The sequence below is a fragment of the Vulpes lagopus genome, chromosome 4 (assembly GCF_018345385.1).
Source record: "Vulpes lagopus strain Blue_001 chromosome 4, ASM1834538v1, whole genome shotgun sequence".
NCBI classification, from domain to species: Eukaryota; Metazoa; Chordata; class Mammalia; order Carnivora; family Canidae; genus Vulpes; species Vulpes lagopus.
Genome location: NC_054827.1, coordinates 136,797,214 through 136,821,604, shown reverse-complemented (window position 1 = coordinate 136,821,604; position 24,391 = coordinate 136,797,214). Strand labels below are relative to the sequence as shown.

Here is a 24,391-nt window from a genome sequence, read left to right as displayed (position 1 = left end):
AACCACTGAGCCACCCAGGGATCCCATATTCTATATAAACTTAATGCTTGAGGATATTGGATAATACTAAATGAAACCTGGCAAGATATCTCTCTCTCTCTCTCTCTCACACACACACACACACACACATACACTGAATTCTATTCTCCATTACTAAATACCCTTACATTTGCATCTTTATTCAAAAATATCTATTATTTAAACTCATCTTTCCATTTCTTTTCAAGTCTTAGAAAAAGAGTTAATACTATTATTCTAAAATAAAATCTCCCTTCTCTATTCCTCCCCTTTTCCCTCTGGACTCTCTTGGGTTATAGTCCATCAATTAGCCCTATTTATTTCTTCATATCTTTACTTTCATTTTGTCTGTAAGCCTTTTCCTATCTGGAAAAAATCTATGTCTGGATAGCTTTAAGAATTCCTCTCTTGACCTTGACACCTTTTAAGCTATCATTCTATATTTCTTCTTGCTCTGTTTGATAAAGGCAGTTCTAGCGAGGACATGCTTAACAAAAATCCTTCTTTCTACTACTGTCTACATTTTAAATCTTTAAATTTACTACTTAAAATTTTAATGCCCTTACTTCATTAAAATGACTCTTTAAGACACAAAGGCTCAGAGATGTTCATTTATTTGGTCCTAGTCCTCTCCTTAAAAATCACACACTATTCTGCATAGTTCCCTACTTTCTTTGCTGAGAGGAGAAAGCAGGAATTATGAGTGGTGGTAGGAATGAGAATTAGTTCACACCAGTCTCCATAAGGAGAGGGTATTTTTGTGTTTTCTTAAGTAATTCCAATAGTACTTTCTACATCAATGTGGTTGATTTCATAAGATATACTACTCATTTGAAAATAATTTTTTGTGTGTTTCCCCTAATTATATTTTATTGAGGAAGGGTTCATACCTCACGTCACTTTATTTTTGCAGGACATAGCATAGAATCTTAAAACTTCCAAGGTGCTCAATATCATTGATGCCATTAATGGTTATAATGGCCAATAATCTGAACATCCTGATATTATCCTGATAAATAACTGCCCAGTTATTTACAGCACAGTGCAAGGTGGGAGATGAACATGGTGGTAGGAAGATGGGATTTGATAAAAATTTTAATACTTCAGCATTTTTAGATATTGTAACTTCTAAAAATTTTGTTCTACAGGGAGACAAACAGGCCAATATACTTTAGTTCATTTTCTCCATTTCTCCATTTCTCCATTCCTAAGTAACTGAGCTGTTTGTGGTCCAGAAATATGCCTCTATCAAAGTCTTACAGAAGCAAATCAGAGACACAAAGGAGGGAAAGATGAAAAATCAGAGAAAGTATTCCGTTTTCTTGAGCTTTCCAGTTACTTCCAACCAGCCAATGAATGCTTATTCTTCCTATTAACTGTTTTCAGCTCTGGACAATCAAAGCTAATATGATTTGAATGGGAATGGTTCTTTTTAATGGAAAGATCAAGGTATGGCAGTAAATTGATCAAGGTCATATTCTAAATGAAAAACTTTAATTCATTTCGTTCCATACACTATGACATGCTCCTAAACCCTTGGGAAGATTAGGCTGATTGTCTGGTTTCTATTTCAAAGCAGACAAAGAAAAATCATAGTGGAGAGATTCTGAGAATTGCATTATTCTTAAAATCAAAATAAGTGTACAAGAAGACAGACATGGGGAAGCCCCAGTGGCCCAGTGGTTTGGTGTTGCCTTCAGCCCAGGGCGTGATTCTGGAGACCTGGGATCGAGTCCCACTTTGGGCTTCCTGCATGGAGCCTGCTTCTCCCTCTTCCTGTACTCTGCCTCCTCTCTCTCTCTGTCTCTCTCTCTCTCTCTCTCTCGCTGTGTGTGTGTCTCATAAATAAATAAGTAAAATCTTTTAAAGAAAAGAAGACAGATAATATGAAAAATTTAAATTGATAAATAATTACCATAATAATAATATGATATGGATTCAATGCAGAGGTAACCCCTGATACTATTTCTTGTTTAATAAGACTTTTTTCACATCAAAACACTCTATATCCGGGGACACCTGGGTGGCTCAGCAGTTGAGGATCTGCCTTTGGCTCACAGCATGATCCTGGGGTCCTGGGTTCGAGGCCCACATTGGGCTCCCCACAGGGAGCCTGCTTCTCCCTCTGCCTGTGCCTGTGCCTCTCTCTCTGTGTCTCTTGAATAAATAAATAAAATCTAAAAAATAAAAATAAAACACTTTACATCTGGATAATACCTGAAATTATGTATCCTAATCAGAAAAAAATTGCAAAGGAAATATATATATATATACATTAATTTGTAAGTGTTGAAAATAAATGCTCCAATAAGTGCTCAAATAACAGGTGTATTAAAAAAATAAAGCCCATTCAGCATAAAGTGTGACTCTATGCATGTGAGGCTGAATAGCTAGTGGGTAAATCTGACCTGTTACTAGAAATAGCTAGTTTGAAAGCTAATACTAGACCTCGGTAATGCTCTTTCCTCAAAGCATAATGCAGATATATCATGCTTTTCCTTTGGGGTAGATGAAGTGCTGACATAACAATTCATTGCAGAAATCAGTATGTTCAAATCCAAAATGACAAACTACTTCAGAAATGTTTTGCCTCTTTAAAGACAATTTTCAGAACTGTTGTAACCCTGGAACTTTGTCCAAACTATTTCCTCCTTTAAGAAAGCACTATAAATAAATCTATCCTGTGACCTTCCATTCTCATCCCCTCTAGCATTTATAGCTTGTTATTAAAAGAGAAAAATATCTCCTTTCTTACTTAAAATTGTGTACATGTATACTATATCTACCTCATTATAATTGCTAATCAGCTGTCTAAAGTTGCTTTGCATATGACCTCTTTTTTGGAAAACACACACAAAAAAAGCCATTTGTCTCTGTGTTCCTTGTAGAAAGTGAGATTATTTCAAAAGCTTACACACACACACACACACACACACACACACACACTTCTTTCAAATTATCCTCTCTGACTTTTTCCCAAGGCTAGGCCAACATTCTGTTTCCTTTCGCTAAACAACTGACTTCGATTTCTTTTGTTGTCTTCATCAGCTGTTTAATTATTATCTTGAATGCTCTAAACCCAGTATTATTCCCATCAAAATCTTGTCCAATGGAGTTATTTTTATACATATATATCAGTAGGTGATATTCTTGTTTACAAACATTTCTAATGTGGCTACAGCTTCTTATTAAGTTGGCATTAAAAAACCTCCATTTTTTCCTACATGTGTCTCCTGAAAGGTAGTACTGCCTGGTTTTGGAGAGCTCAAGATCTAGAGCCTGGTTGTCTGCACCAAAGCATAACTCTGATACCTACCTCTCTGTGAGAATTTGGCCAAGTTTATTCTACAGTCCTGGGCCTCAGTTTCTCCATCTCCAAAACAAGGATGACAATTGCATTTTCCCTGTAGAGCTGTTGCAGAAATTAAATAAATTAATATAGGTAAAACTATATTAAATTAAATTGTACCTACAACATAGAAAATGCTATTTATGGTGTAATCCTGTAATTATATACTGTATAAATTCAGATCACACTGGTTTCTATCTGCTCTAATTATTTTTTGTACTCTGTTTTGTCCATGTACAGGTATATATGTAAATCTGTCTTTGGAATCTCCTATGTTCTCTTTATAAAATACTTTGCATGTTTTAGGTGCCACCCACAGCCAAATATGATTTGGAATTAAGCTTTCAAATGATGAGAACTAGAAGGATACAAAGGAAACATTGTAAAAACTCTACCTGTTGATTATCCAACCATGGAGAGTAATAGATGACAAGAGAATAGTAACTGTTTCTGATTATTGCATCTGGAACTTTCTTCATCTGTTTGTAAAATCTTTTGAAACTTTTATGTGGTAATGGAAATAGCATGTTAGATTATTGAGAACTAGATAAATGACTAAATTTTGCAAAAAAGAAATAAAACATTTTTGAGAAACTGTAGAGAAAACATTAGGAAAGGAAGATCAAAGAATATAACATACACATAAACAAAAACTACTAGGAACACCCGGATGGTTCAATGGTTGAGCATCTGCCTTGGGCTCAGGTCATGATCCCAGGGTCCTGGGACTGAGTCCCACATCAGGCTGCCAGCCTCCTTCTCCCTCTGCTGTGTCTCTGCCTCTCTCTGTGTCTCTCATGAGTAAATATATAAATAAATCTTAAAAAAAAGAAAACCACTACTAAAAAAAATGACAAAAAACAAAAAAGAAAAATTACAGCAAATGAGGACAGAGTCCTGCTTGGTCATGTAAAATTAATGATTCACAAGATATAATCAGCCTGAAAAAAAAAGGCAACTTCAGAAATATTGATTAAATTTTCAAGGATTGTAAAGAAATGTCATTAAGAGTAAAAGGCACAGAACCAATTCAATTATACTCCTTTGGTCAATAATAGTGTGTGATAAGTTAGAGACTAGTGTAACATATTATTTAAAAATATGTTTGTGAAAAAAAAAAATATGTTTGTGTACTTTGATTAGGCTGTGAGTTCCTTGAATATTGCATGTAAAAATTTGTTGTTAGTATGACAGACTTAATAAAAATTTGTTCAATTGAATGGAATTTTAGTCTTTTGATTATAATATATAAATTACCACTAAAATGGCTGTGCAGTAAAGTCAAAGGACTTTGGTAACATTGTTCTTCAAGAGAGCTCTACTCTGGGCACCTGAGTGGCTCAGTTGGTTAAGGGTCCAACTCTTGATTGCAGCTCAGGTCATGATCTTAGGGTTGTGAGACTGAGCCCAGAATCAGGCTCTGCACTCAGTGTGGAGTCCTTTTGTCCCTCTCTCTCTCTCTCTGTTCCTCTCCTTCGCCTGTCTCTCCAGCTCCAAAATAAATAAATAAAACCTTAAAAAAATTAGATTCCCCACTCCTAAAAGTTACCTATAAAACTGAACTGCTGTGCTACTCAACAGAAAAATGGCAGGACAAAATCTGGATGGATGTCATGATATGAGTGAGTAATGTTGCCTTTTACAAATGACATTGTATATAATTTCTAATACCATTATTTAAAGAGTGGGTCTTATTTTAAAGGTTTCCATTAATTTTAATTACCTGATATTCTGGAGTGATTTTCTCATACTTGAATTGTTATGCTTAGCTTTCTCATTCATCTTTGTATTTCATACTATAACAAATCTTAGAAAATGAATATACAAAAGAAAAGTAAATCCCTTTGGGAGGGAACTCTATAGTCAAAACTAGCACCCCTTTAAAAACATTCTTGGTCGATCCTGGAGACCCGGGATCGAATCCCACATCAGGCCTCCCAGTGCATGGAGCCTGCTTCTCCCTCTGCCTGTGTCTCTGCCTCTCTCTCTCTCTCTGTGACTATCATAAATAAATAAAAATTAAAAAAAAAATAAAAAAATAAAAACATTCTTGGAAGGTTCCCTAACATTTAGCTGCCTAGGTCACTTTCTACATACTAAGGTATCTGGGAATTACTGGTCTTTGATATTAATGTAAACTTAAGTAGCCAAATCATGTTTTAAAGTAACATTAAAATTTTCCAGCAATTATACAAAAACAAGTTTTATTAAGACTTTACATAATGGTTTAACTGTTAATAAACTTAATAAAACTTGACTCTAGTAAGGCAATCTTTTTAATCATCTTTGAAAAGCAACAGACCCAAATCTCCCTGGATTAAGATAATATATTGTTGTTTGTTGGGGGAAAAACACATTTTTAATGAAATGCTTGATTAGACAATTTCCATTCCTTTTTGAAAGTAATTCTTGTGTATCAACTCAAAAATCTCTCTTCTATGCCCATAGTACTACAGACTGTGTGGCTGTTAAATAAAGTTCTCTGTGATTCCTACACAAAATCTGAAGAATGCTATACTCATGTCTTATATCATATTCGTATTTGGATATATATCAATTGAACATTTGACAATCAATGATGAATTTTGGGCAAATTTGAACACGCAATGATCTATGTCTTTGACAAATATCCTGGTTCTTCTTCTCTGTATTTAAATAAAATCTTCCGTGCAGAAGTATCATTATAAAACCAATATTACTGTCTTTTGATTATTGAAACCCATATCCTTGCTATTACTTAAGTAACAATTTTGTTGTCCTATTTCTGGAGTCTAAAGAAAGGAAATTTTCTTGGGAAATGGATCTTTTTCATCTTTAGTCTATTTTTTTTCCATCTATTTAGGCAGTTCTCCACCATTAAACCCCAATGGATATATGATAAAACTAATTTTGATAGGATGCTCTAATGTGGGCAAAAACTTTGTCATTGTGTTAAATATGCACATTGTCTTTTCCATGTCTTCTTTAAAATCCAAAAACCATTTCAGATATTATGATGCTTCCAAACCATACTTAAGAATTACTGTCAATCCTTTCTGAGAAAAAGGAAAAGGAAATTCAACATGGAAAAGCTTTGGTAGTGTTTTTATTTTGTCTTTTCTGTAGCAGAACATTAAATCTATCATTTAAGACTATTCTGAGAATCTTATAATTGCAGCACTTAGATTGAAGAGGCATGATTTGTCATTATTCTGTTTGCAATTGTTGTAGTATTTAAGTCAAATTCAGAAGTACTTTCCTAATTTCATTTCTGAAGGTTATGTTGACCTTTCCTTTATGTTGAATAAATAACCTAAGTTCCTCCTTCAGTTGGTAAATCTAGTCTATGTTACAAAGAAATGCATTTGAATTTTTATTTCTTTTTTGTATATTAATATTCACATGTTATTGTTGACAAAATATACTCTATTACTCCCTTCAGCATGATGCACAACTACAAAAAGAACAACCATTTCCTAGGGTCCTTTTTCCATAGTATATCTTGGCAATCCTTTTCTTAAAACATTTTAGATTATAAGCAGAGCTAGGCTTTATTAAATTTATGTTGTTTGCAACTATTAAAGTAGATGCTTTTTTATCTACGTGGAATCTGTCTCACATCGCTTTGCACAGGCTACCTCCTGATGCAGATTTACAAAGCTATTCATGTTTCCAAATGTAGTTAACATCACACTGTACCTTATAGACTCAGATATTTTTGCAACTGTTGACTGACTAGTTCCCTTTCAAGGAGAGAGAGTATTATGTGTAAATCCTATTGTATATTTTTTGTTTATGTATATTCATGCATGACATCTGTGTTTAATAGTGATATGTCTTAATATCAAATATGAATAAAATTTACCCTGATGGATTAAAAAGATAATATCTGCACCAACTAACTGCTATCAAAACCATATTGTTATCTACTTGTATTGTCTATCAAATACTTTCCCCCAGTTCCATTTCATGTTTCACCATCCTTTTTCATACCCTTTTTATTTTTAACTCCCACCAGATTAGTATCTCCCTTCACTATCATTTCCATGGATCCTATAACTGTATCTATTAAAGAGTCCTTAAAATTAACTCTATTTGGGGCACCTGGCTGGCTCAGTCAGTAGACCACATGACTCTTGATCTCAGGATGGCCAGTTTGAACCCCACATTGATAGTGGAGTTCACCTTAAAAAAAAGACTCAAGAAATAATAAATGATTATAAAAAAAATTAACTCGGATCATGTAATGCATTGTTCAGAGCATATGAATTGTATTCATCAATGGCTTTCATTTAAGGGATTCCACATTCTGGTACCATCCAACTTTACACAATTATAATTCATTTGTTTTCTATATGTTCTGTAACACCAGTCCTAGTCAAAATGATGGAATCAAAGTATTTATTTGGAGCTTCCTTTACATTTCCATAGCAAGACTGTCTTGATAAAGGAAGAGTTTCTTGATTAATTTATATGCTGGAACAAACCCCTTATATCTTCATGATGATTAAGAACAATTCTTGGATGTATGCTATAGATGACTCTTTCAGTTATTCCACTTTATTCTAGGCTTACATATGGCTACCCATGACTTTTCTTATCTCCTTAAGAAAATTCTGTTATTTAGTATATGCTGCCTTCTTGGATAAGGAGGATACAGTATTTGATCAAAATTTGATCTAAGGGCTCCCTGGGTGGCGCAGCGGTTTGGCACCTGCCTTTGGCCCAGGGCGCGATCCTGGAGACCCGGGATCGAATCCCACGTCGGGCTCCTGGTGCATGGAGCCTGCTTCTCCCTCTGCCTGTATCTCTGCCTCTCTCTCTCTCTGTGTGACTATCATAAATAAATAAAAATTAAAAAAAAATTAAAAATTTGATCTAAAATGTTATTAAGAATGTCTTATTTCTTCACTGAGTAATTTACTCATTCTACTATTTCACTGTTTTCTTAATGTTTCCAAGAACATTGCCAAATCCATGAGATATAGAAATAATTACTGTATTTTTCTGGATCAATAATGCTATTTTATATCCATGAGAATAGAATGAGTCTAAAATTTTGAAATCTTAAAAATTACTATCAGACAGAAGAAAGTAGTTTTCATTTCGTATGTGTACAAATATGTAGTCATGATTCTTTAGGGCATGACTAGACAATTGTAATATTTGTACATAATGGTCCACATAAGGGTCACTTGAGGAAGGAATGCAAGTGCTTAATATTTTCTTTAAAAAACTTCTGTAGTTTGCTTATGATAATATCAAGGAAGTACTGGGAGGAATGTCTGGAGTTTAGAGAAAGTCCCAAGGATAAACGTGGAACACTATTTTAAGAAGCATTGTATGAACCACAATCTTTATTTTAAAATAATATTTTGTGACAGAGTGTGGGCATAAATGATGTTGATTTGGAAAATGATAAAAAAATAGATCTCTGGAAGTAAAGAAAATTTAGGAAATTCACAACCATGTTTCACATACACTTTTAAAGAAATATTTTATTTATTTATTTGAGAGAGAGAGAGAGCGCGCATAAGCAAGGGGAGTGGCAGAGGGAGAAGAAGCAGACTCTCTGCAGAGCAGGGAGCTCCACATAGGGCTGGATCTCAGGACCCTGGGACCATGACCTAAGCTGAAGGTAGATGCTTAACCCTCTGAGCCATGCAGGCACCTCTCACATTATACTTACCTTTAAATACAAAATTGGATAAACACTAACTGTTTATTCAGTCAGAAACTGCTTGAAAGTGATTTCTAAATCTAACTAACTTAATCAACAAGATTATGGAAACCCTATGATTTCTACAGATAAAGATGATGTAAAAAAATACATGGATTAATAAATATGAGGCTCCTGGAATAATGCCTAGCCTCCATCAGATACTATATTTTTATAATTATTTCCAATTTAGAGGTAAGAAATCAGGAAAAACGAGGTTAATTAACTCTTTAAACCAAAGATAGCACCTATAAAAGTTGAAATTATAGTTTAAGGATTCTTTTTAATTGTCATCTTCTACAGCCTTCTAGATTTTTGACTCACGCAATAGTCAATGCCTTCCTACGCTAGAGGTGGATAACTCAACAAACATATACACTGAAATAGATGAGCAGTTTACTCTAACTGTTTTAATTTGAGGTATACAGGGTTGCCTGGGTGGCTCAGTCTGCTAAACATCTGCCTTTGGCTCAGGTCATGACCCCAGGGTTCTGGGATCAAGCCCCATTTTGGGCTCTCTGCTCAGCAGAGAATTTGCTTCTCCCTTTCCCTGCTGCTCTGTCTGCTTGTGCTCTCTCTGTCTCTCCTTTCTCATTCATTCTCTGCCAAAGAGTAACTAAAATCTTTTTTAAAAAGAGGTATACAGAAGGTGCTGCTACAACTTCAGGAAATATCACCTCTATCAGACTTTGGTGAATATCAAAGAAAGCTTCCAGTTTGAGAGATTGTCTATCATAAATTTTGAAACGAATAAATTTAGATAAAAGCTTGATGAGGGTGGCACAGTCAGTTGAGTGTCTTACTCTTGGTTTCCTCCAGGTTGGGATCGCAGGGTCATTAAATCAAGCCTGGAGAGGGGCCCCACACTCACTGGGGAGTCTGCTTGTGACTCTTCCTCCCTCTCCCTCTGCCCCACCCCCTATAGACTTTCTTTCTTGAAAAAAAAAATCTCTAAAAAAATTTTGATGAAAAATTGGGGAAGCTTTTCACAACAGTATTCTCCCACTTGGTCACATTATTTTAACTACTCTAAGAGCCTTTTAGGCAGAGAACACAAGTACAAATGTCTTGCAGTGGGAACTTGTTTAGCATGTTTGTGAGTAGAATATGTATCATTATACTAAATATTCTCCTTATTTAGTTTTTTTTGTTAGCCTCTTCCACTAAAATGCAAAAGAATAAGTGAATAAGGGAAGATATTTTTTTCTGTTTCCCCGTATTATTTCCAGTACATGATGGAACCGTATGTTATTTCCTATTGATTAAGAATAGGATACTTAAGGTTACTCAGCCATTAGAAATGACAAATACCCACCATTTGCTTCAACGTGGATGGAACCGGAGGGTATTATGCTGAGTGAAATAAGTCAATCGGAAAAGGACAAACATTATAAGGTCTCATTCATTTGGGGAATATAAAAAAATAGTGAAAGAGAATAAAAGGGAAAGGAGAAAAAATTAGTGGGAAATATAAGAGAGGGAGACAGAATATGAGAGACTCCTAACTCTGGGAAACGATCAAGGGGTGGTGGAAAGGGAGGTGGGCAGGGGGTGGGGGTGACTGAGTGACAGGCACTGAGGGGGGCACTTGATGGGATGAGCACTGGGTGTGATGCTGTATGTTGGCAAATTGAACTCCAATAAAAAAAAATTAAAAAAAGAATAAGATACTTAGTGCAGTCAGAGTGTGTATGTGGGCATGTTTGTGTACACGTGTGTGTGTATTGAAGTGGGTGTGGATGATTTTAGGCAGGTAGGCAGAGACAATGGCAAAGTATTCTATACTAATGTGTTTAGACTTGATTATTTTAATAATGGAAAGAAATAAAGGGTTTCAATTATTGCAGCAGCATTGTTTTTTAGAGTACAGATATATCTATGAAGGCATTTGGAGAATAAATTGGAAGAGCATAAGGAGAGGGCTTGACACCTGCTAAGGCATTATTACTGTAATCTAGGCCATTAAATTGTAACAGCTAATGAAAACCACTGAACTGAGGTGCTAGGTATCCTTTATGATCTCAGTTGTAACTGGCTTTTGATATTGCACAAGAGAGCGTTATGTGATAGCAGTGGATGTAAGTCCTGTACCTCTCTCCAAAGCCTTACTCTGACAAGCTTACTTAGTTCATGTTTAAGTGACCTGGTTGAAGAACTGAGAAATCAAAACACTTATGATGATTTCAAGAATGTGCAATAGGTTTCACAATATTTAACTTTTGAGTATAAAGAATAACTATCCTATTAAAACCGTCACATATATAGGAGTCACATGCTTAATTTCCCAGCTGGTATTCTTTCTTTCATCAAAGCTTCTTCACAACATACCTTTCTTTTTACCATATTTTCTCCCATTTCTGGAACCACAGGTTTTATCAGATAGAATAAAGCTATTTTTTCCTCCTAAAAAAGCAAATAATCTGCCTTAATCCATTTGTACTTGTAGTTCTGAAGTTCCAAGATTTATTTTGCTTAATGTAATTCATATCTAAATGCAATGATCGCAAAGCCTGTTCTGGTGCTTTGTTAATACAGAACATTAGCAACCTGTAAGTTTTTTTCTAGATAATGACTTATAACCTAAAACTTAGTGGAGAAAAGAAACAGATCATTTTGTCTTAGAGAATAATGTATTATATATTTAAAATAGGACATTAAATGTTATGAAAAGCTTGCCAGTGTCCTTATGTTTTCCTTAATGAATTTGAAATTTTATACTGTTTTGCTTGTACACTGTGTGTAAACATACCACTTATATAATTTAAGAAGTCCTTGAAGAATATTACTATTTAGTTTTCTTTCATGTACTATGGATAATTAAATTATCAACAACTGCAGCCTGTAGTATTGATACAGAACTGGCCAGTGGACCAATAGGATATGATAGCAAAGAAATACCTGTGTACATATATGGGAACTTGGTATTTGACAAATGAATAGATTATTCATTTTGAATGGACTGTTTGATAAATGGTTATGGGATAATTGATAATTGAAATAAAACAAATTGCTTTCTTCTTGCTTATTTTTTAAATTATTTTACTGCATGTGTATTTAATATGGATAGTATACAGAATTTTATAAATTACATAGATAGTATCTTACTCATTGGTAAGGAAACATTTCTCCGAGTTTGATCCCTTGTTGGCTGGGCTCCCAGGGATGGAATTGGTGTCCTGCATAGATGCATAGAAACAAGCTATAGCACAGTGTTCAATAATCAACTCTGGCCGGCTGCAAAGCGTGGACAACAGTCTTATCCTAGCCCAGTTCCCATCACAAGTAGAGTGGTAAGGAACAGAAGATTTCTCAACCATAAGCAGAGATAGAGCAAATGATGGCCCATCAAATAGCTGCAAAATATCTGTATATTAAAACCCAGACTCTGGATTATGCCATAGGTGGGGAAGATGTCAGGTTGGTAAAATAGGACTATAGCCAAGGTTCTGTATGTTCTATTGCTATATTAGCACTGGCCTCTTATGACACCAGAGATAGGTATCAGTTTTCCTGGTTTATCAGCTTCAAAATCTCACAGTCAAAATTTAGGGGTCTCTTTTTAAGATCTCTAAGTGGATTTTTGGCCCTGCTAAATAGCTGTGCAACATTTCAAAGGGTGTTATATAATAAGTGAGCTATACACCTGCTGTCGATATTGCCTGTGAGATTTCTCCAGTCCAAAGCCTGGACTGGCAGGCCTGAGCTCAGGATTTCTGGGCCTGTTGCCCCCCCTGGCATGCCACATACTATACCTAGCTAATAAAGTGTTCATTTACCTTCTAGATGTCATGTTAGAAAGACATGATAATTGCAAGAAAATTTTGGTACTGTCATAATGGTGAAGAATGTGGTTTTATGCAAGAAGATGATGATAGAGAGGAGTTTTACACAAAGGAAAATTAGGCATCTAAGAGGTCTTTTTTTTTTTTTTTAAGTCCAAATGTACATGATTCATTAGCTAAAGTGTAAAAGTATCTTACTCTGATATGCTATGAGGACTAGTTTTAGATATATAAATTGATATAATTGCTTTAAGTTAAAGAAGCATAAATGTTGGAAAACTGATTTAGCCTTGTATTCATGCTACTTATATTTAATAAGGAAACCTGATGTTTAACCTCCAAACTCATAAAAGAAAAAATGGATGCGTGAGAAAAAATAGATAGAATCACAATTAATTAGCCAGGACCTTTATGCTAGTGTTCAACAGCAAGATGGAAAAGATATTTTTTTCCTACAAATAAATTTAGTTTAGCACTGAAACCTACTACTTGAGAAATTTCCTATCTCTTCATACATCTGTTTAGAAGAAAGACTATGTAAAATAGAATGTCATTATTTTAAATATTTTTCTTCTCAAATCACACAATAGCTGTTATTTTCCACACAAATCCTCTATCTGTTTGCCAGGCGGGTGGGTACTATCAAGACCCAGCTGTGTACCTGTCGTCATTAGCATTTGGTAGATAGTAGTACAAAGCTAGTGTGAAATGGAAAATGCCATCTCTGCAAATATATTCTCACTTGGAACATTCATATGCTTTCTGTGCCCTGTCCCAAGAGCACTCATATTAATCCCATAATGTAAAAATGTCTAATTAGAACCAATTTGATAAGCAGCCAGTTATCTGCATTAAACATATGTGTTACTATTCATTGTACAAGTAAACCTATTATTTCCAAGAGAAATCAGAGTCATTAGATCAGAAAGGCTTACTGAAATAAAACTCTGCTAAGCAAAATTAAGGATTTCTATTTTAGAAGAAAACATACATATCATTTCAAAGTAAATGACACATTAATAGACATAATTAGCACTATAAAGTGTTCAAGAGTCTTGAGAAAATTAATATGAATATTGAGTTTGAATGTGGTAGATTGCTTCAGAGGCCATCTACATATTCTATTATGAGCAGGTTTTAAGCATATTAATGCTTTAAACAGGCTTATGAAGTAACAGATATTCTTTGAAGCGAGAAACTGGAAAATGAATATAAGGAGAGAATTGAATTCCCCAAATTATCAGAGATTCCTTACTAACGAAGCTTTCTCCTTTTTGATCTTAGTGACAAATTACTGACTCATAATGCCAAAAAAAAATTCCTTATCCCAAGTTAAGTTTGATAATAATATCTTGCTGATCCTCAAATTCACGGATGCGCCATGCTTTCGGTATTGTTCCGAGATTAAATCTCTGACTAGTAAGATTTCAATGGAATGATAAAATTTCAATAATAACTGGAATTCTTGTAGCATTATTCACACTTCCACTGCTATTTACTAAAATAATACCCATTAACTGTCAGTGGAAGAAACTCGGGATAAGGCATTGAAAGGTAGAAATAACTATTTTCAGCAATTTATCATCCTTGCAAGGTTTAAAATAATATTTCATTTTCAGACAATGCAACTGCCATCCATGGGGTTTCCAGGATAAAGTTCAAAATCATTAGACAAGCTAGTGCCTAAGATACCCCAGGATCACTGTCTTTGATTTGGCTATAATTTCTTGCCTTTCATGTGCTCAGGTCTCATTCATTCCAGTTTTGCTGAATTCTTATAGATTAAGTGATGAGGTTTGCTATCTCTTTAACCTTGACCTTTCATCTTTAATTTTCTTTCCATCCTAAAGGATTCAATTCAGCCAAATTTTCCAATATGTTTTCATCAAAATACCAGAATTCCTTAGATAATATTTCCTTGTTCCCATTTCATTCTCTGCTTACCCTGTTAAGGCACTGATCACACCAGTGTAATTCCTGATTTATGTATTTGCGTTCCCACCTAGATTTCAAAATTTTCTGGGACTAGATAGAAGCTTATTTAACTTTGTGCTTTCAATATGGTTTTTGGTTCAGTGTTGCTGTGCTAGATGTTTTTACATGAGACAAAGTCAATATTGTTCATTCAATTATAAAAAAAATGGCACATGATATAAGCAAAAAGGATCAAGCCAAGAGTACTGATCTTAACTCTCACCTTTTAATTTGAAATAACAAAGTGGTTCAATTCACATCAATGCCTGACTTATTGACTGATTTATTTGGTATCCATTCATTTAATAAATATTTACTGAGGGCCTGCTATGTGCCTGGCACTTTGTATGAAGCACTATGAAAATAGTGCAAGCCTTAAAGGAACAACCAGAAGCCCTCAGAAACCCTGACATACAAACATACTACTCTAGTAATGTAAATAATGATAAAAAACTAAATTATGGAAATAAAAATGTTTGAATATATAAAATTTCCTGTGACTGAACCGTATGCTGTCAATATATACTATAATACTATGATGTGCCAATAGTGTATTAGTAAGGTGAGATTACCAGGGAAAACTGATGGAACTCATCTCAAATGTTTACCAGAAGTTGTCATTGAGTCATTTGTTTTGTGTATCGTTTTAGCTTTGCTTTCCTCTTTTATAATGTCTAATAATTCTAGTAGCAAGATATCCTTAAACTTGCACAGGGTAGTTTCATTCATTTCTTTATTCTTCCTGAGGACCCAGTTTTCATCCAGCCTGGTAGAAATTCTACATCCTTTTCTTAAAGAACCTGACACTTCATCAAGCATTTGAATGAATGCTTTAAATACATATATTAAAAGAATAAGCAGTTTACTAAAATCCAGGAAATACTGGTAGGTGGTAGATAGTGCATGGGAAGATAACATTGTGTGATCTTGGGTAAGTCAATTTTTTCCAAGCCTCATTTCATTCTGTAACACAGAGGGAAGAGTATCTATTTCATAAGGTATTGAGTGGGTTAAATGAAGTAACAAGTATAAAACTCTTAGAACAATTCCTGGCGTGTAGTAAATGTTTGATGAGAGTAACTAATATCACACACACATATACACTCACATATGGATATGTAGAAATGAGTAAAGAACAAAGGGGAGGTTACAGAGAAAACAGAAACCTAGAAATATATTTTCTAGAATTATGGTAAAATATCCTGGAAATAGGTGCATTGACTTTTCTGTTCATTTCAAAAATGATCATGATATAAACCAATGTATTTACTAAATTTAATCTTCTAAATTCAGTATTAATTGCCTTTCCCTAGGGATTCAATGAATGACTTAAATTTTCAAATAAGATTTTCAGCAGGTATTATAAAATTTTATACTGACAAAAATTGGAAAATAAAAATTGTTTTCAATATGCTACATTAGTCCAGAAATTAATGTCTCAAATAGTTGATACAATTTTCAAAAATTAAAAAAAAAAAGATCAAGGCCGTCATGGTGGAGGGTGGGCAATAACTGACACAAAGCATAAGTCTTAGAAAGTGTGCAATTAAATCAGGTTATATGGACAGGCTGAGAAATCAGAAATTTATTCAGTTAAATAATGAAGTATTTCCCTTTAAAATGAGTAAATCACCAAAAATACATATACAATAAATTTCAAAAAAAATTGGGTTATTTTAATCCTGTTCTATTTCCCAGATATTTTAGTTCTATTCCATTATCAAAACCCCTCAATAAAGAAAAAGGATGAAACATTCCTATAGAAAATGTTGGCATTTTTCACTGACTTAGAAAAAAAAAGAGATGGGAATATTTTTATTAGTCCACTTAATAAAGCCAGCACTATACCATAGTATTGTTAATCATTGTTCCTTGTTTTTTCCCTATGAATTATTTTATTTCCTTAAAACAAAGCTAAATTATTTGCTAATCTGACTCCCATACAAATCAAGCTTTACCCCCCACCCCCATCATTGAAATCATTCTTTTACTTTTCATAAACTTTCTACATAAGCCAAATCTGAATGACTTCTTTTCTCCTATTGCTACTAGACATGACTATGTTATGCTAAATATCACATCAACAGTAACAACACTAATCTAAATTTGCAGTATGAAATATGACATTCCAAAAAAATCAATTGTAACAACTAATAATTGGATTTATTTATTTGTCATTTTTTACTTACTAATGGTCTTACCAAAATATCAGTAAGAATTTTATCTATCAAAATTTAAATTTAAAAAAAATTGAAATACACCACAGATTACTCAGGTTGTCAAACTGGAATTTGGGTATTGGTACACGCAAGATAAGTAAAGGTGACCCATTCAAGAAAAAATCTATTATCTCCTAATAATGCTTAAAAGAACATTCCCCAAGAATGGAAGCAAAAATTAACATTGAAGAGGTTATCAAGGTAGAACATAAGAAAGATCAGTCTGTTTAAGCCTTTTATTTATGTGCTCCCATTTGATATACATTTTTTTAATAAAAGACTTTATTTTTAAAGCTCTTTTAGATTCACAGAAAATTGATTTCCTACTAATTTTCAAATTGTAGATATGCATAAGGCTATTAATTTCATTATGGTTGAGACAGAAAAATGCTAAAGTTACAATGTTGAAAAATATATTGCCATTTTTGCAAATAAGTTAATTTTTTAATATATTCACCCAGTCCAGGATGAATATATTAAAGCATCAAATAAATTTACAGGTAACAAATGATCATCTTTCTAAGTTGGGAAATGAAAGAGGTTATATATAAAGTGATTTATGAAAATATTTCTAAATAAACTCTTTAATTTTACATATGTAGTCCATTTTTATATGTAGTCCATTTTTATGAGAGTATTTTTCTTCCTTTCCTGAAACCTATTGATTTTTGTTATAAAAAGTTTCTGCATGATATTAAGAAAAAGAGGTGGTATTAACTTTATTTGCTTCTAGTGCGTAGAAAAAATACCAAATGACAGCCAAAATTAATAAATTTTTCATCAGCATTTTACATTTCACCATGGAACATATAGTATATATACATATATAATATACGTATACTATGTACATATAATATACTATAATTAAAATGGTACCTTGAGTATCAGGATAATCTTTCAGCAAATGCCACTAGCATTTCAAGTGACATTTACCATTAAAATCACATAATATTTATCTTCCTTATTATTTATCTAAAAAGCTGAAAATTAGAACCTAGATACTCTCTCACTATATCTCTGTTTCAGAAGCTTGGTAATTCCTTGCACTTTAGAAAACTAGAATTTTTCTTGTGACATATGAAGGTTGATTTCTGAGGAGCAGCCATTAAATATTTTGGAAGAGCATTTTGTGTTAATCATTAGAATATGCTGGACTTCTTTTATAGTAGTAAAGATTTATTCTGCAAGTTCATTTTCTTTGATAATACCAACATGATGCTTATTTAAGATATTTATAGGACATCTATTGTACATAAGTAGCTGTTTGGTTGTTTTTCTTTTTTTAAGATTTTTATTTATTTATGAGACACAGGCAGAGGGAGAAGTAGGCTCCCCATAGGGAGCTAGATGTGGGACTTAATCCCGGGACTCCAGGGATCAGGCCCTAAACTGAAGGCAGACACTCAACCACTGAGCCATCCAGGTGTCCCATAAATTAGTTTTTAAACTAGTGGGTGCTTCACAGAAATACACAACTTACTTGAAACACAATATGCGATTAAAAGGAAATATATAAGTAGTTGCATTTCACTTTATTTGGAGGATGTAGAATTAGACGTGAATAGGAATTCCACAATTGAAACGTGTAAAGAGAGTTTATGTGATAAGAGAGAAAGCAAGGACATATGCCTGCAAATAGAGAATCATGGATGCAGTTTACTAATGTGACTCAGGCAACTGCTGGATTGACTAGAGGTCAGTTGGTCTGGGTTGGCCTCATTTGGTGGTGGCTTCTCTCTGGTCTGTGTGGTTTCTCAACCTCAGAAAGGCTAGCCTGCAGTATGAGCAATGCAGATAGAAAGCAGGGGAAGGCTTCCCGCAGACTTGATTCAGAGTCTGCACAATCATTATTGTTGCGTCCTATTGGCTAAAGCAAGTCACAATACAGCCCAGATTCAGGAAGTCAGGGGACTTTCCTTATTAATTACCCCATCATTTATTAATGGAAAGAACATTAGCATCAAATTGTAAAGGGTGTGAAAAATATATTGCCATTTTTGCAAATAAGTTAATGAAAAATAAAAGTAGAAATACATGGAAGAAGAATGTTAGATAAATGTACAACAAAATTGACAAGAAGATCAAATGCAATTAACTAATTACTTCAAAATGGATGTTAATATTACAATGCAACCCAATTCTAGAACCTCTGGCTCTTCCAATTTTAACATGTAAAAATAAATAAATAAATAAATAAACTGGCACCAAGTAGCAGAGTTGTTTGTAAACTACTCAAAAAAGTAATTGTTGAGGACATCGATTCTCTTTACATTTAACTTGAAGAACTTTTTTATTTAGTATCCAGCGTACAAAGGTTATAAAAATATATTGGGATTCATTTCCCTTGAGAGGAAATACAGCTTGGTAAGGGTGGGCTTTTTTTGTGCTGATTTGATAGCTTAAGCTACTAGATTTACTTTTCTGATAAATGTATTTGGAAACTTAAATAAATTTTATAAAACATGGTAAGGCATGTGGAATCTTGTAAAATAATATTTTTATGCTAGATTATAGTGTTTAAAATTTGTGATTCTGTGAATGTGGGTTTATTCTAACTTCAATATAATATTATATAAACACATTGGTAATTTTTTAGTAATGAAAGTTCATTTCAAAAAAGAAGTTTCTATAAAATAATTTAAAATGTCCAAGAGAAATGACATTCCACTTTATTAAGTCTAATTCAATTCTCAGATATCATCTTACTGAAAAACACACAAAACAAACATACAACTTACTGTAATACACACGGGAGAACAGCTAATTTTTTGAGACATGATTTTATTTCCTTTGGGCATATACTAGAAGTGGGATTGCTGGATCAGATAGTAATTCTATTTTTAATTTTGAATTTCTTCAGGAACCTGCATTCTATTTTCCACAATGGCTGTACCAGTTCATATTCCCACCAACAGTGTACAAGAGATCCCTTTTCTCCATATCCTCCATGTCATTTATTTTCTCTTGTCTTTTGGATAATAGACATCCTAGTATGTATGAAATGATATTTCATTGTGGTTTTGATTTGCATTTTAATGATGATTCATTATGTTGAGTATCTTTCCATGTACTTGTTGGCCACTTATGTGTCTTTTTTTAGAAAAATATCTATTCCAATCCTTTGCACATTTGTAAAATTGGGATGCTTTTTGTTGTTATCAAGTCATTGCATAGTTTGTTGTTGAATGGGTTTCTGGTATATTTGGGATACTAACTCCTTATCAGATATATGGTTTGCACATATATTCTTCCATTACATAACCTACTTTTTCATTTTCTTGATGTTTTCCTTTTCTGTACAGACGCTTTCTTGTTTGATGTAGTCCCACCTGTTTGTTTTACCTTTTGTTTGTTTTACTTTTGTTGCCAATTCCAAAAGGTTATTGCCCAGGCCAATGTCAAGGAGCTTATGCCCAGTGTTTTCTTCTAGGAGTTTTATGATTTCAGGTCTTATGTTCAAGTGTTTAATCCATTTTGAATTGATTTTTGTTATATGGGAGATATATAGATATATAGATATATAGATATTTATATAGATAGAAATCTAGTTTCACTTTTTTAATATGTGGATATCGGGTTTTCCCAGTATTATTTATTGAAGAGATTAAGTTCCCCCATTGTGTATTCTTGGTGCCTTTGTTGAAAATTAATTGACTATATGTTTGGGTTTATTTCTTGGGTCTCTATTATGTTCCACTGATATATGTATCTGTTTTTATATGAATACCATACCGTTTTGATTACTATAGCTTTGTAATCAAAAAGTATGATGCCTCCACCTTTGTTCTTTCTCAGGATTGCTTTGGTTACTTAGGTCTTTTCTGGTTTCATGCAAATTTCAATATCATTTGCCTATTTTTGTGAATGATGCTATTGGAACTTTGATGAAGATTGCATTAAATCTATAGATCTGTGGGTAATATGACCATTATAACAATATTAATTATTTTAATCCATGAACAGAAAATATCTTTTCATCTATTTGTGTCTTGTTTAATTCCTTTCATCACTGTCTCATAGTTTTCAGATCATTTAGCTTCTTGACTAAATTTATTCCTAAGTATTTTATTCTTTTTGATGCTATCATACATTTTCTTCACATCCCTTTACAAGAGTGTGTTGTTAGTGTTGAGAGACAAACCTGATTTTTGCATGTTGATTTTTTAAATCCTGTAACTGTACAGAATTCATTAGTTAGGTCTAACAGTGTTTTGGTAAAACTTTAGTTTTCTATTATAACATCATACAATCTGCAAATAGAGGTAACTTCATTTTTGTTTTCTTTCTGAAATAGGTGCCTTTTCTTTCTTTTTTCTTGCTTAATTCATCTGGATAGACTTCTAGTACTATGTTGAATAAAAGTAATGAAAGTGGGCATCCTTGTTTCGTTTCTAATTTTAGAGGAAAAGCTTTCAGCTTTTCTTTTTTTTTATTTATTTTATTTATTTTATTTTTTTAGCTTTCAGCTTTTCATTGTCACATATAATGTTAGCTGTAGCTTATCATATATAGCCTGTATTATGTTGTAATGTATTCAGCCTATTTCTAATTTCTTTAGAGTCTTGATCATGACAAGATTTTAAATTTGTCAAATTATTTTTTACATCTATTGAGATAATGATATGATTTTTATACTCCATTTTGCTATTGTGGCCTATCACATTTACTGTTTTGCTGATGTTGAACCATCTTGGCATTCTACAAATAAATTCTACTTGATCCTTTTACTGTATTGTTGATTTTGGTTTGCTAATATTCTGTTGAGAAATTTTTCACTTATGTTCATCAGAGATATTGACCTTAATTTCCTTTTCTAATAATCTCCTAGTGCAACTTTGGTATAAAGATAATGCTGACCTCTGTAAATGCTTTTGGAAGTATTCCCTTTTCTTCTTTTTTGGGGGGGAAGAATTTGAGAAGGATTAACATTAATTATTTAATATTTGACAAAATTCACCATTGAATGATTTGGTCCTGGACTTTTGGTCCTGGTCCTTTTTTTTTTTTCTTTTTTGGGAGGTTTTTGATTATTGATTCAGTATCCTTGCTAGTAATTGGTCTGTCCTCATTTTCTGTTTCTTCATGATGCAGTCTTGGTGCGTTGTATGTTTCTATGAACCTATTTAATTTCATTATCTGACCACTAGTTATCTAATTTGATGATGTAGAATTGTTCACAGTGATTTCTTATGTTCCTTTGTATTACTGTGTTATTAGTTGTCATGTCTTTTTCATTTCTAATTGTATTTATAAGTCCTTTTTTTTTAGTCTACTAAGGTTTGTTCACTTTATCTTTTATTAAGAAACTCCTTGAGGCTGGTAGGTGTGGGGAAAATGGCAGAGGCAGCGAGACAGACAGGAGGGAGCAGTGGGATGGAGGTGGATGAAGCAGTACCCACCCCTCCAGCGTCAGGGCCTTCAGTGTGATGGGAGGAGCAGTGGGAAGGAGGTGGATGCAGCAGTTCCCCTCAGCATCAGGGCCTCCAGCGTGAGGGGGGAAGCAGCAAGATGGAGGTGGATGCAGCAATCCCCCCCCCAGCGTCAGGGCCTCCAGCATGATGGGGGGAGCAGCAGGATAGAGGTGGATACAGCAGTCCCCTCCAGCATCAGGGCCTCCAGCGTGAGGGGGGGGGAGCAGAGGGATGGAGGTGGATGCAGCAGGTGGGGGGAGCAGAGGGATGGAGGTGGATGCAGCAGTCCGCTCCAGCGTCAGGGTCCCTGGTGTGATGGGGGGAGAAGCGGGATGGAGGTGGATGCAGCAGTCCCCCCCAGTGTCAGGGCCTCCAGTGTGATGGGGGGAGCAGCAGGATGGAGGTGGATGCAACAGTAGGCCCCAGCATCAAGGCCTCTGGCGTGTTGGGGAGCGTCTCCGTTACCCTTCATCCCCTCCTCATCCTTAACATTTCAGACCATTGGATTTGCATGTGCTCCCAAGAGGGGTGGCCTATGCAGGTGATTGGGGCACCGATTGGGAAGCAGAAGGGCAGAAATATCAAGGTGATGAACTCTTTTGAGCTGCTGTCCCACACCGTGGAAAAGATCATCATTGGCAAGGAATATTACTACACCATGGAGGAGCAATTCAAACAGGTGTTCAAGGAGCTGGAGTGTTGGGGTTGGTATACCACCGGGGGGCTGTCTGACCCCTTGGACATCCATGTCCACAAGCAGGTGTGGAGATCACTGAGAGCCCATTCTTTCTTAAGTTGAATCCTATGACCAAGGGCACAGATCTTCCTGTCAGTGTTTTTGAGTCTGTCATCGATATAATCAATGGAGAGGCCACAATGTTGTTTGCAGAAGTGACCTACACTCTGGCCACAGAGGAAGCCGAAGGCATTGGCCTCAACCCCATGGCCGGAATGACGGCCACAGGCAGCGGTGAGAACTCCACATGGCCAAACACCTCATAGCCAACACAGGACCATCAAGACGCTGCGCAGCTGCGGGAGGCCTATGTTCTGTCACTGCCTCCCTGTGCTCAGCACAGACAAGTTCAAGACAGACTTTTACCAACAATGCAATGACGTGGGGCTCATGGCCTATCTTGGCACCATCACCAAAACCTGCAACACCATGAGCCAGTTTTTGAACAAGTTCAACATCCTCGATGACCGACAAGGCATCGGCAGGTGGATGCGGGGGCTCTTCTTCTGAGGGTGCTTGAAGGGACAATGCACAGGTTGGACAGTGGCCCCACAGGGGAGGGCATCACACTCCCTTTAGAGAAACCTCCTGTTGATAATAAAAGGGGAGCAGCCTCTCACCACCAAAAAAAAAAAAAAAAGAAAAGAAAGTAAAGAAAAGAAACTACCTTATTAGCTTTGATTTTTCCCCCTATTGTTTTTTGAGTCTCTGTTTCATTTATTTCTGCTCTTATCTTTATTCCCTTCCTTCTAATAACTTTGGGCTTAGTTTGCTCTTTTTCTAGTTCCATGATGTGTAAAGTTAGGTTATTACTTGAGATCTTTTTTTTTTTCTTTTTTTTTAATTGTTATTTTTTTCTTTCTTTCTTTCTTTCTTTCTTTCTTTCTTTCTTTCTTTCTTTCTTTTCTTTCTTTCTTTTTATGATTTTACTCATTCATTCATGAGAGACACACACAGAGAGAGAGAGAGAGAGAGAGAGAGGTAGAGGTAGAGACACAGGCAGAGGGAGAAGCAGGCTCCATGCAGGAAGCCGGATGTGGGATTGGATCCCTGGACTCCAGGATCAGGCTCTGGCTGAAGGCAGCGCTAAACCGCTGAGCCACCCAGGCTGCCCTCTCTTTTTTTCTTAAGGCAGGCATTTGTCACTATACACTTTCCTCTTAGAATTGTTTTTGTGGGGCACCTGGGTGGCTCAGTTGGTTGG

At 34.8% G+C, this 24,391-nt stretch overlaps 1 protein-coding gene across 1 annotated transcript; it reads left to right on the top strand.

Moving 5' to 3' along the window:
- Positions 1-22,423: 22,423 nt before the first annotated feature.
- Positions 22,424-23,806, top strand: LOC121488875 (COP9 signalosome complex subunit 6-like). Its single transcript, XM_041751143.1, is given in 4 exon segments — positions 22,424-22,660; positions 22,780-23,212; positions 23,215-23,434; positions 23,436-23,806. Coding segments are annotated over 4 exon segments (1,152 nt in total). The 3' UTR covers positions 23,698-23,806.
- Positions 23,807-24,391: the final 585 nt, after the last annotated feature.